The following is a 14,453-nucleotide window of genomic DNA, read 5'->3' as shown; positions in this document are numbered from 1 at the left end:
ACAGTCAACTGCCTGATAATGTTTGGACCTGAGAGTTATCAGATTTATAGCTCAAAGGTGGAACTATTCTTTAGGGCTGGACCATGGATTCCAGGTCTGTCTGGTTCTGGGGATAGGACTCTTGGCATTCTATCTGGTTTGCCCATAACACGATTAGAGTGGGGATGATAGTATTCTCATAATACCTTTGGTTCTAGCAAGTGGGTTTGGCTTACACTTTGGCCTGTCTAATCATGTTGTGCCATCCCCCGTGGGGTAGGGTAAGGGGCGGACATTTGGGAGTCAGCTCTCACTTGTGCCATTGGTGGAAGAATAAACTTCATGAACGGCTAATGATATCTTTTTAAAGTTTCCAGGTTTAATTTTTCTTTTTTTCCCCTCAAATCTGTATGATAAGTAGAAATAAAGATTTGAGTACCCCTTGGTCCTTTGATCGTACTGTCTTGGCGCAGTTGACGACTGCTGGAACCTCCTCCTCTGACAACCTCTGTTTGGAAAAATCCAGGAAACATTCTAGTGTAATTACACTGGAACCCTATACTTCAGTACAGAGCAAACCTAAAAATGAAATATCGTCTTGACCCAACCTTGACTCACTTCGACTCCCTCTTTGGGAGTGGAAGTTGGTCAAAGTTTGTAACCTTAGAAACTGACCAAAACATATCAGCACTCAAGTTGGAAAATTATTTATTGAGCAGACATTCTATGACTGAAATGTTGTTTAGACACACAAAAACATCTACATCTAGAGAGGAAGAAGGAAATTTAGGTATTGCTATATATGTACATAACAAAGTATGTTATTAAAAAGTACCTGTAAACTTTACTGATCTGCAAATATCGAGTAATATAATACGAATAAAAAGCAATAATTATGTAATTTATAATTTATACAACCACTTAATAAAAATTACAACTGATAAACTTTAAAGAATTATTTAACAATGCCAAAGAACCTATATTAATAGTAGGTGATTTTAATGCTTACAACCCAATGTGGGACTGTACAGTAATTGTACAAACTCAAATAGAGCATGAAATAAAATAGAGTCATAGATTCGGATAACATGCACTGTATAAATGATAACAAAATCAGCATATATTTTTAAAAAAACACATGGTACGTTTTCTTCAGTGGACTTAACTCTATGTACAACAAGCATAGTAGACAGATTGGACTGGAGTACAGTTGTTGACTTGCACACCAGTGATCATTTCCCAATATTAATTTCATTATTATAAAATAATCCTGCCAGACATGTCCCTCAGTGTAACATTTATTTTAAAGCAGATTGGGAACTATATGAATTCCACACTAGGAATATCCCACCATTTGAGTTTGTACAAGATCATTATGAAACAAATACAGGCAGTCCCCGGTCATCGGCGATCCAGTTTTACGGCACTAGTCTAGCGACAAAAATCTGCAATTTTCGGCCCAGAAAATCGCAGATTTCCACTTATTGGCAGCGATAGTTGGGTATTGGCTCCGATACATAGCTAACGGAGGCACCAATAACTGAAAATCGCTGATTTTTGGTTATCATCACGCTGTCATAATGGAACCCCCGCCGATAACCGGGGACTGCCTATAGATTTCTTTTTTATTTCATTAAAAATTCTGCTGATAAAGCAATACCAAAATCAAAATCTCATCCAACAAAACACAAAGTCCCTTGGTGGTCTGAAAAACTAACAGAATTCATAAAAATAAAACACCAAATTGGAAGACGATTAGATAATCTGAATAGAAAGTTCAGTAAAATAAATAAAACATTAACGATATTAGAAGAAAATTTATTATTAGAAATTGATACGTTAAAACCTTTATATAACAAAATATCTACAAAATTTAAAAAAGAAGTACCGGTAATTCAAGGAAGAATCATTTCATGCAGGAAATATGTATCAGATATCTCTAATAATACTCCCATTCAAAAAATATGGGAAAAATTCAGGAAGATAAATGGTTTCCATGTTAAACTACCTAGATATGCCATATCAAAAGATGGGAAAAGAATACTTGATCCAAAAGAAATAAGTAATGTAATAGGAGAAAACTTAGCAAAAGTAAGGAGTGATAAAAATGTAGATGAACACATCCGCACAAAGAAAAACAATATAGAATTAATAACAATAAATTTTGAAACAGAAGATATATATTATAATAGAAAGTTCAAGATGGAAGAGTTTGAATTTGCTCTGTTGAACAGCAATAAATCTGCCCCTGTAGGTGACAATATTTGTCTTGAAATGATTTGCCACTTAGCACCATTGGCAAAGTTATACTTATTACAGTTTTATAATCACTGATGGCTTTGAAATTTATTTCGTGATGAATGGTGCAAAGCTATAATTATTCCTATCCCCGAACGTGGAAAGGATCCCACCAATGTAAACAATTACAGACCAGTTTCTTTAACAAGTTGTTTATGCAAATTACTAGAGAAAATGGTAAATGCTCAACTAATATGGCACATTTGAGAAAATCAAATTTTGACTCCCACTCAATACGGGTCACAATGTAACAGATCTACATTGGATTCTCTATCTAACTTAGAAGACTATATACGAAGAGGATTTGAACAAAAACAAATTGCTATAGCTGTCTTTTTTGACACTGAAAAGGCATACAGTATGATACTGCATGGAGATATACAATATTGAAAACGTTGCATAAAAACAGCATCTGTGGACATTTACCCAAGCTTATCCAAAACTTTCTGACAAATCGCACTTTTCAAGCGAGAATTGGTGATGTACTGTCAGGTACATGGTGTTCCACAAGGAAGCATCCTTGGTGGCACACTGTTTACTTTAGCAATACAGTAAACCCCCCGTATTCACGTTCTCATGATTCGTGGACTCACGCATTCGCGGGTTTCTCTGTGGAACATATCTAGCCATTATTCGTGGAAAATTCGCCCATTCGCAGTATTTTTCACTGAGAAATATTCGCTAATTACTGTATTTTCATATAATTTTCATGAATAAATGCACTTTTTGTGATAAAACTATTAAGATACTCAGGTATAAGCATTTTTACAGGGTTTTTCTTGTGTTTAAACTATCAAAATGGGCAGTTCTAAGTATTTTTAGAGGGGTTTTAAGTATTCCCGGGGGGGCCAGTGGTACGCATCCCCCACGAATACGGGGGGTTCACTGTATATGATATCAGTAAAAACCTATATATTGGAATTAAAAGTAACATGTATATGGATGATTTTACCATATATTATTCAGCATCTCAAATAAAACATGCAGAACAAATCATTAATAAAAGCATAATAAAAAATAGATGAATGGGCCTCATCTGTAAGTTTAAATTTTCCATAGCTAAAACTCAAGCAATCGTGTTTTATAAAAATAAAAAGTGGAAAAAGGGTGAAGAAATAGATTTTAAAATCAGATATCATAGTATTCCAATTAGCAGCCAGACAGCAAAATTTTTGGGATTAGTATTTGATACTCACCTAGAATGGAAAGCCCACATAACATTTATGAAATCTCAATGTAAAAGAGCATTAAATCAAATTAAAAACTATCAAACACTACTTGGGGAGCTGATAGACATACCCTTACTTTATTGTATAAAGCAACTGTGTTGTATATCATTGATTATGGAAGTGAAACATATGGCTTGGCATCAGACGCAATGCTGAAAACGTTAGACCCAGTTCATAATGAAAGCCTCAGAATATGTTCAGGAGCCTTTAGATCATCAGTATCATCTTTACAAGTTGGATGTGGTGAATTACCTCTCTCTCTCTCTCTCTCTCTCTCTGAGAATTCAGACAAATGAGATGTATTTATAAACAGTCATCTATCTCCTTTCCCAATTAGAGGTAGAAGATTGTTGAGTCGCTGAACGTAAAGTAAGTATACCTTAGTTTTACCAGACCACTGAGCTGATTAACAGCTCTCCTAGGGCTGGCCCGAAGGATTAGACTTATTTTACGTGGCTAAGAACCAATTGGTTACTTAGCAACGGGACCTACAGCTTATTGTGGAATCTGAACCACATTATAGCGAGAAATGGATTTCTATCACTAGAAATAAATTCCCCTAACTTCATCAGCCGGCCGGAGACTCAAACTCGGGCCTAGCGAGTGCTAGTCCACAGCTCTACCGACGCGCCCAACAAAGAGCTGTCGCTGAACATAAACATACAGTTACCTTCAATAGTAAAATTACTTCCTTGGACAATAAATAAAATGAGAATTTGTACAATTAAAATATTTATCAAAAAGTTATTCATATACCCCAGAGCACAGTAGACAACATACAGTAGAACATATAATCGGAAAAGGTCCACATTACATAATATACACTGATGGATCTAAATCACAGTATGGAGTGGGATATGCTGCAGTGTCCTAGGACAAAACATTTCAGTTCTCTCTACCAGATAATGCCTCAGTTTTTACAGCTGAGTTATGTGCAATAGCATCAGCCATAAAAATAATTAGAGAAGCCTCATTTAATAATTTTGTCCTTTATAGCGACTCCAGAAGCGCTATAGAAGCCATTCAAAAAAGATTATTGTACAACAAATAAATTTTCACTCCATAAATTGTATAATAATGGAAAAAATATAGAAATATGTTGGATCCCTTCCCATGTAGTGATTAAAGGAAATGAAGAGGCTGATAAAGCGACTAAAGAAGTAGTCCACATGGCAAGAACTAATGTAAACATCCATGTTAGTGACTATATAAGATATATAAAAACAATCATTGTAAGTAAATGGCAAAATATATGGAACGAACAACCTGAAAAAAGGATTTAGACAAAGGAAAAATCTATTTCTGGAGAGGGGCCTGTGTCACCCGGTGAAATAGTCCATTCAGCACTTATTTCTAGGTAATTCCGTTGCTAGATACCAGAGAAAGCTAAATGAAATGCTGGAGTTACTTACCCCAGAGCGAGCTCCACTAGATGGAGTCGTGTATGGAAAAGGGTGAACTACAAAAACACGGAACCTTATCCTATAGAGATTCCCAATGTCAAAAGTCCCAACGAGAGGTGCCGATACAAGCCCATGCACTACTCATGGACTGTATACAGGGCAACACTAGCCGATTCCATGTTAGCACCCACCTCACTAGAATGAAGTTTATCAAGGAGGGAGAGAATGAAAAAGAAAACATGGGTCACGGAAAGAAATAGATTTTTCCTTTGTCAAAATCCTTTTTCTGGATCGGGTCCCGTGTCACCCGGTGAAATAATAACAGAGAAATAAACATCATTCTTATGCTATTAAAGACTTAAATAGAAACGTTGAAAACTAGGAGAATTCTACCCTGAACATTAGTAAGGTCCTCTAAGTTCATGTAATGAAAATAATGTAAGTGGTCACCGTCTAAGATCATGAGCTTAGAATAGCACCTGAATAGGCTTGTATTAAGAAAATACTTCCTGCCTAATAGCAGACCCAATGACAGTGCCCCCTTTTTTTAAAGGAGAGGACCTGACAAAATTAAGAGGTCCTGTCTAAAAAAGCCTGCAAGGAGAAAACTGGACACAGAAAGAGACCTTGTAAAAGGGGAGTACTTTCCAATAATAAACTAAAACAAATAAAATCCAGTGTTGGAAAATGGAGTTCATATCAGAGAGAGAGACACACACAAGTAATTCTGACGTGTCTTCGAATAGGCCATACTTGTTTGACACAGACACTTAATGAACAGTCCACGTGGCCCTTCTCCTGAATGCCCAGATTACAAAGTGTTGATAACAGTCAAGCATTTATTGTGGGAATGTCCAGAATATAACCTGCAGTTATCAAATTTTGGAAGTAGATCAATGAAGGAAATTTTGTCAGAATCTTCTACATTTTCAGTAATACCCATTTTAATGTTCATGAGGAGCTGTGATTTAATTAATAAAATATAAAAGTAAATAATAAAAATACACCAACCCTTATGGTGTGTAATGAATTTTAAAATGTTGCTTAACTTACTCTGAATTTTGATATACCTTTTTAGTTAGTATATATGGAAACATGAGTATAAATGTATTTATTTTGTGAGTGTGTTTCATTATGAGAGAGTATGCCTTTATGTAGTTTTTTATTTCATTTTCATTCATTCATCATCATACCGAATGACCTATTTGATCCCAGTGCCAGGCCTCTGGCCTAGACCTGGCATTTCATCCAACTCCTTCAGGCTAGCCCTATGAGAACTGATAGTCAGCTCAGTGGTCTGGTTAAACTGTTTTAATAATAATATTACTATACAGTACTAGTAATTTGTCAAGAATCAAACTGAGGTAGATAAAGATTAGCTTTCTCATTTTATTATCACTAAATTGTTTTATTTCATTTTTTTTATTTGTTAATTTTGAAGCTTTTTTATGCATTACTAGTTTTTAATCTAGTCTTAATCCTATCTTAGGTAAATAACGTCAACTAATTTAGGCCATATTTTAGAATAACAAGGGTCTGATATTCATGAAAAGTACTTACTGGGAACTCTTACCCCTAGTGGCATCAAAAATATTTTTATTTTTACAGGAAGACCAACCTTGAAGAAGTGTGAAAAACTACGAAAGAAGATTGAAAAGGAGAAAGAACTTGAAGAATTAGATATGTCTAATATTATAACAGAATCAGGTGACTAGCAGTTGTTGTTATGTTTTATGAGCATTATTTTGAATTTATGGCTTGAATTATACATTTATGAATATTTGAGCACCTCCAATTATTGGATGCTTTTGGGACCTGGCCTCAAAAGTATCGAATTCATATTTATAACAAAGACCATAAAGTATAGCCTACAGTTGACTATTCTAGATATCTCCCTAAATTTCATATATACTTTACCTCCATCCAACAGATAACACACACCTATACAGTAATTCTGTATACAGTAGACACTCCTCTACTTAGTTATGTTCTGAACGGCTGTTCATATCTTGTTTTGTTCATAAGTACAATTTGATATGCTCAAAGTCAATACGTACAGTACTATGTGTTTTTTCATTCTAAAATACAATAGCAGTACTTTATTTTATAGAGTACTTTATTAATACAAATGATACATGAAACCAAATTAATTGTGATGATAGGAGTATAATGTATACAGTACTTTATTAGTACAAATGATATATAAAACCTAAATAAAGTAAATTGTGGTGATAATAGTACAATTTATAGAGTACTTTGCTAATACAAATGATACATGAAACCTTACAGGTAAATTGTGGTATTAATACAGTACGATACAGTTGTTTTCTTACCTTTGAAACTGGTAGCATAGGCCTGAGGTGATGTATGAGAAGAGGATAGGTGCTGTGGAATTGCAGGGGCAGGGGGTTGTCAATGTCAATTTCTTCTTCAGGAAGGATTTCTTTGGCATCACTTTCTTCGGGAAGGATTTCTTTGGCATCACTTTCTTCGGGAAGGATTTCTTCGGCATCACTTTCTTCTTCAATTGGGGAGGAAGCAGCCAACACAGTGATGGGGTTGGGGTCTTCCTTTAAGGCCTTTGTTGAAAAGTGCAATGTGAAAAGTATTAGTGCAGTGCAGAGTGAGTGTGTTGAGGAGGTTGTTGTCCATCCCACCGGTGCTCCTAGACGAAGGTCCCTGTCTTGCTCCCCTGCACCAGGGAGAAGACATACCAGAGGTCCAAGGGAGGCTGGTGGGGTTTGCCCATGGGTAGCGCCCTCTGTCTCGTTGCATGTTCCCAGGCTCAAGAGAGCACCACTGAAAGGCGCCTATATCGCATGCATCGTCCTGTCATCTGATTCAGAAGATTCCAATCTTGGTAAGAGGCATCAAGGGCTTCTCGTCCCCAGCCCTCTTGCAAGAGGCATACTGTTCAGTGCTTCAGGTCACCTCCGCCTACCAAGAAATCCAAGGAGGCCAGTCTTAGTCCCCAGCCCTCTTGCAGTTTCGCTGTTCCGCCTTCTACTAGCCCATCCCTTGCAGTCTGCTTGGGACAGTCTGGAATTGATTTCATATTTTGATTGCCCCTTTCTGACTCGAGTGCCAGGAAGATTTGCTCAAGAACCCGGTTTTTTTTTTATGAAGCTCCATCTTGCTCCTGAGCTCCCTTCTTTTCCCGGACGTTCGACGCTTGCTCCCGCACACCAGGCTCATGCTTCCGACTGCTCGGCACCAGCTCCTGGGCCACCAGGCGCCATCGCATCAGTTGAATGATCTTATGAGTTTTTTTAAGAAAATTCCAATGATCTCTTAAGTCTAAGGCTACTTCGTTATCACCTGTTTCTTCGGACAAGGAGGATGCAGGACAAGACTCCACTCCTTCGGCGTACTCCACCTTGTTGAAATACTTCCTTGTTAACTTTCCGGACTTTTTCGCTCTTGCAACCTCAGTTTCTCTTGCTTCAACTTTCCTCATGAGGAAACTCCCGGCGGACCATGCCCTCCCAAAGTTGGTTCTTTCCTCTTCTGCGGAGAAGGTGCTCTGAGAAGTGGAAGTCCAAGATCATGTTCTCCTCACCCGAGCCAGACCACTTGATCAGGAATATTTTAAAAGTTTTTAGAAGTTTACAGCTTCCTCAACTTGACCATTGGTGCATTAGCCATGAAGATTGAGGATTGCCCAGTCCCAGCAGAAAATTTTGCAGTGGGTTGGTTGGTCATTTTATCTTGCACCAATAAGAAAAGAGAGTTTTGTTGTGCTTTTTCACTACTAAAGGGGTTACCACTACCCAGAAGTTGGCACTCATGTTCTCTCCTCGGTTGAGATTTTGGCACTTATGGTGATTTATATGAAAATATGTCAAAACTGATAAAAGCTACAACCATGAGTTATGTTTTGTTGTATTCTACATGAAATTGCACACATTTTCATATATAAAACTTTATGTAACGGCTAATAGAAAACGGTGCAAAAATTACGACAAAGTGACTAAAGAATTTCTGAGATTTTCAGCAGAATTAGCACGGACGTAAGGAAAAGGTTTTTTCAAAAATTCACCACAAATCGAAATATTGTGCTAGAGACTTCTCGTTTGTTGCAAAATGAAGGTAAATGATTGAATATTACTAGAATGTAAGAGTTTTAGCTTACAATTGCATTTTTCGACCATTTCAGTTGAGTCAAAGTTGACCGAAGGTTGAAATTTTGGCACTTATCATGATTTATATGAAAATATGTCAAAATTGATAAAAGCTACAACCATGACTTATTTTTTGTTGTATTCTACATGAAATTGCACATATTTTCATATATACAACTTTATGTAATGGCTAATATAAAACGGTGCAAAAATTACGACAAAGTGACTAAAGAATTTCTGAGATTTTCAGCAGAGTTAGCATGGACGTAAGGAAAACATTTTTTTTTTCAAAAGTTCACCATAAATCAAAATATTGTGCTAGAGACTTCTCGTTTGTTGCAAAATGAAGGTAAATGATTGAATATTACTAGAACGTAAGATTTTTAGCTTTTGCATTTTTCGACCATTTCGGTCGAGTCAAAGTTGACAAAGGTTGAAAATTTGGCATTTTTTTATACCATTTGTCAAAATTGATAAAAGCTACAACGATGAGTTATTTTTTTGTTGTATTCTACATGAAATTGCACATAAATATATACAACTTTTGCAATTAATATAAAACGTGCAAAAATTTGATAAAGAATTTCTGAAAAATATGTCAAAAAAGTTTTTAAAAGCACCATAAATCAAAATATTGTGCTAAGAGTTATGAAGGTAAATGATTGAATATTACTAGAATGTAAGAGTTTTAGCTTACAATTGCATTTTTCGACCATTTCATTCGAGTCAGAGTTGACCGAAGGTTGAAATTTTGGCACTTATCGTGATTTAAATGAAAATATGTCAAAATTGATATAAGCTACAACAATGAGTTATTTTTTATTGTATTCTACATGAAATTGCGCACATTTTCATATATAAAACTTTATGTAACAGCTAATATAAAATGGTGCAAAAATTATGACAAAGTGACAAAAGAATTTCTGAGATTTTCAGCAGAGTTAGCTGATGCTTTCTTTTAGGAGAAGAAAGAAATTTGCATGCATGCGCAGCTGGGTCACGCTTGTAAACAAAACAACAGCGTGATCCGTGAACTCCCAGCATCCTCAAGACAGGTGATTTAAAATTTTTCGCAAACGAGGCCTGTAAGTATTTTTCCGCGAATATTTAAAAAAACTTTTTGTAGTCAACGTATTTTACATCCCCTCAGTACCCGACAGACAACTCTTGTCAATGTAAAATATGCCCAGTCGGCGTTAAAGGGTTAATTTGAAATTTGCAGTAACGCGCTATTGTTTTAGTGTAGGTAACTAGACCCTGCCCACTACCTGGGAAGAATAGGCAAAGCAGTGCTGAAGAGCCCAATTCGTTTTTGCCCGTCAACAACTACATGGTTGGTTGAGCAGCTCTGATTTGAATTTTGCCAGATGGTTGTATCTTTTGTCTTTGGTGAAGTATTCATTCGTGTTGGCAGATTGTAGCATGTCTAGTATTAGGTATTGCAGCAAAGACTATAATACTAGACTTACTTCTGCTAAGTATGACTTGCACACTTTGTGTTGCCATTGTAAAGGGCAAATTTGCTCGTTTGATCTTAAATGTGACAAATGCAAAGACTGGAATCAGGGTAAATGGAAAGTTTTGGAAAGACATCTAGATAGACTCCAGAGACAGACAAAGGCAACTGCTAGAGCCAAGGCTAAAGGTTTAGCTAGTCAGGTAACTACTCTTTCCCTTCTACACCCCTACTTGTGTTCTCCTCAATCACCAGCCCTCCAACTTTTCCTCAGACTCAGTTACCTGGCTCCCAATCTTCTGAACCCTATGCCATGGCTAGCCTAGAACCTAGAATTGACCAAAAGTTTGGTCTGCTTGTTAATACCGTAGCCAAAGTCGGGTCTTCAGTTAAGGCTCTTATGGATCAGGTAAGCGTAATGAGTGTTGGTGCAAGTGCAGTTCAAGTGGAGGCGGTGACTACTCATCCCACCGATGCTCCTAGACAAAGGTCAATGTTAGACTTCCCCAAACCTGGGAGGAAGCAAACCAGAAGTCCAAGGGAGGTCAGTGGGCCTTGCCCATGGGTAGCCCCCCCCCCTCAACCAAGCCTGTTGATTGAACCCAGGACTCGGCGGATCGCCATTGGAAAGGTGTTCATACAGATGTGCATGCTCTGTTGTCCAGTGATTTGGACACCAGTGTGGACAGGGGGCGTAAATGTTTTTCAAAAGTGTCAAGGCCGTTGAAAAGGCATGCTCCTTCTGCTGAGCACACTTCCCTGCTCCCATGTAAGATTCCCAGGGAACAAGAGCAGAGTCCTCTTCCCTCCTGCAGTTTTTGGGTTAGTCCCCAAGCGGGCTGTGCATAACACTTTGGTAATGGAGAGCCAGTCTGTGACGCAGCATTCCTCATCCAGATTGTCCAAGCGCCCAGTGTCCGAATGTGCAGTGTCAAAGTGTTCTGTGTCCAAACATCCAGGGTCCAAATGCCTAACTTCCAGTCCTGATCGGCTTGTGCAGGACACTTCGATGATGGTGAGCTGGTCTTTGACGCGGCACTCCTCATCCAAGTTGTCCGATCATCCAGCAGCTGAGTGCCTGGTTTACGAACATGTAGAGTCTGACTGTTCTGTGTCGAAGTGCCCAGTGTCTGAGTGCCCAACTTCTGAACACCCAAATTCCAAGTGCCCAACTTCCGAGTGCACAATGCCCGAACACCCATTGTCCAAGCGTATGGTGTCGGATCGGCCAGTGTCCGAGCGATGCGAGCACTCATTGTCTGAGCGCCCAGTGTCCATATGCCCAGTTTCTGAGCACCATGTGCCAGAATTCTTGCCTTCGGTACACTTGGCGCCAGAAGCCAAACGTTTGGCACCAATGCCTGCCGTCACGGATCCTTCGTTGGAACCTATCCTATGGCAGTTGGATAACATCCTTGGACTTTTACAAAAGCAACCTGCTGTTACACAGGATCAGGCGGACTTAGCTCCTCCCATTACATCCAGTGAGGAAGCCGACAAAGAATCCGTAGATCAGGAACATCCAACGTCAGCGTATTCAGCGCTCTCGAGGTACTTCCTCTTCTGCTATCCAGCTTTCTTCTCTCCAAGGGCCCTGTCATCACCTGGTTTGGCCTTGATGAGACAGCCAGTAGAGGCCTCCAGACTACCGAAGATGGTCCTCTCATCTTCTAGGAGGGCATTAGCGGGCATTGACAGTTGGTTAGCAGGAAAGAGGGAGCTTGGTAAAGCTGTTTTCAGTGCAACTTGCAACTCCCTCCCATCTGTCTCTAAGGAGATACTCGTCCTACTCCACTTGGGAAGCGCCTTTACTGGGAGTTTCTGCTTCCTCCCAAGGGGACTTCTCCAGCCTTGTGGATGCAGCACAGAGATTGGCTGTTAACTCCGCTAAGATTATGTTCACATCTTCAGAATTAGACCATTTTGTGAAAGACATTTTTAAAGTCTTCGAAGTATTTAACTTCATTGACTGGACAATTGGGGCATTGGCAAAGAAAATAGAAGACTGTAGTACACTTCAAGAAGACTCTTGAAAATGCCCTTAAAAGCCCGGGATTTTCTGCCAAATACACTGGTAAGGGCTTAAGCTTCAAATCACCACTACATTGGCCCCAAAGAGTAAAGTCAGTCTCTCCTTACCAACTTTATGGCCTGGTGCTGACTTCTCCTCCTTGGGAAGGTACATACGGTTTGGCGTTCTTTTCCAAAATAACCCTGTCATCTACATTAAATACCTGGTCAGCAGTGCAACCACCTTCCCTAATTATTTCAGCCAAACCACTAGGGAAGCTTTCTGCAGGTACGCTATCAGCACTAGCAGCTTCACCTTGTAACTTCATGTTGTGCAAATTTGCATGAGCCTTGAAGCAGTTAAACTAACCTCTACTGGCGGAAAATTCTTTACTAGCACTGCCTTCCCCATTCTTCTTCACTACTGCCACATGCAGCTCCCTAGCCTTTTCGTGAATCACACTTAGGCTCACTGGAACACATCGTTGGTTCTGGTCTTCCAGCCAGATGAACAGTAACTTCCCCATCTCCACCACGTTCTGACTATGTTGCTTCATGTTAATTACCGTCGCCTTCATTGGTGCAGCATCTTGCGCATGCTTCAGAATATGCTGCTTGTCCTTCACTGTGGTCACAGCCATCGTCTTACTAAGGCCCAAGGCACGACCTATCTTGGTATTACTCTCTCCCTTCTCCGAAAGTTTAATTACAGCGTACTTAACTTCCATGGTGATGCTCTTCCTCCTCTTTGATGCACCAGCATCAGGCAAAGTACTCTGCCGTTTTGGAGCCATAGTAAAAGTACAGTAACGAAAAACTGCAGAAATGAAAAGCAGCAACGTAGTAGAGAACCTAGCTTAATGGAGGCAAACACGTGAGTGACCGATTGTTTGGTATTGTTACACGCGCCTGCATGCTCGACCCAGGAAGGTAATTGTCCGGTCAACTACCAATGCAGTTAAATACAGAGCACAGCTATGCTCAGAAAACTAGTTCCACTTACAACGTGGTGTAAAAAGCGTTGGAAAAATGTCGTAACCTTGGAATGTGTTTTATACAGTATTGTGACCAGAAACTGATTTTTGATGAATACTTTTAAACCAGAAATGGATTTTTTTATAAATATACATATTTGAAAAACATTGTAAACTTTGATTGTCACAAGCGGGCCGCGTTGTAAACTTGGAACAAGCATTGTAAACCTGACTGGATTTTTTTATGAATATATCTGAAAAACTGTTGTAAACTTGGAACGTTGTGAGCCGGAACTGTCGTAACTCAGGGACTGCCTGTACCCAACAGTTGTTGGTTTTTAATGGTTGGGTGATGGTTTTAATAGTGTGTGGTAATGAATTTCTGGTTGTATTCATTGTACTGCGCCCAGGGCAAGGGCATTTATTTTGTGATTTATATGAAAATATTTCAAAACTCAACTGCTAAGGTTCTCCCACTGAAATAGAGATGACCATATATAAAACTTTATGTAACGACTAATATAAAACTGCAAACATTACAGGTTGAGATGAATTTCTGGCAACCAGAGGCAGAATCTTCCTGCTGCAACTTCTTGGTTGCAAAATGGTAAATGATTGAATATTACTAGAATGTAATGCTTTAGCTGTGTTTTTACTTTCTGTTTCAAATTTGACCCTTTAATGAGTGTTTTTTATATGAAAATATTTCCATGCTTCCTACAACCATGTCAATATCTGGTATTTAGCATGAAATTGCGTTTTCATATGTTTTAGTTACTTATATAAAACATTGACAAAAATTTTATGACAAAATAAAAAAATTTCTAAATTTTTACCAAGTAACTACATGATCAAAAAAAGTTTTTCAAAATTTCACCATAAATCGAAATATTGTGCTAGAGACTCCCAATTTGTTGCAAAATGAAGGTACATGATTGAATATTACTAGAATGGGCTTTTAGCACTGTTGTTGCGTTTTATTC

At 38.4% G+C, this 14,453-nt stretch overlaps 1 protein-coding gene across 1 annotated transcript in view; it reads left to right on the top strand.

Moving 5' to 3' along the window:
• LOC136851625 (dentin sialophosphoprotein-like) overlaps positions 1-14,453 on the top strand; it is a 133,547-nt gene that overhangs the window by 96,980 nt on the left and 22,114 nt on the right. The window contains 1 exon segment of the mRNA XM_067126011.1: positions 6,518-6,616. Coding sequence (XP_066982112.1) covers positions 6,518-6,616 — 99 coding nt within the window.

Source organism: Macrobrachium rosenbergii, chromosome 23 (genome assembly GCF_040412425.1).
Source record: "Macrobrachium rosenbergii isolate ZJJX-2024 chromosome 23, ASM4041242v1, whole genome shotgun sequence".
Taxonomy (NCBI): Eukaryota; Metazoa; Arthropoda; class Malacostraca; order Decapoda; family Palaemonidae; genus Macrobrachium; species Macrobrachium rosenbergii.
This window is presented reverse-complemented; position numbering and strand designations above follow the sequence as displayed.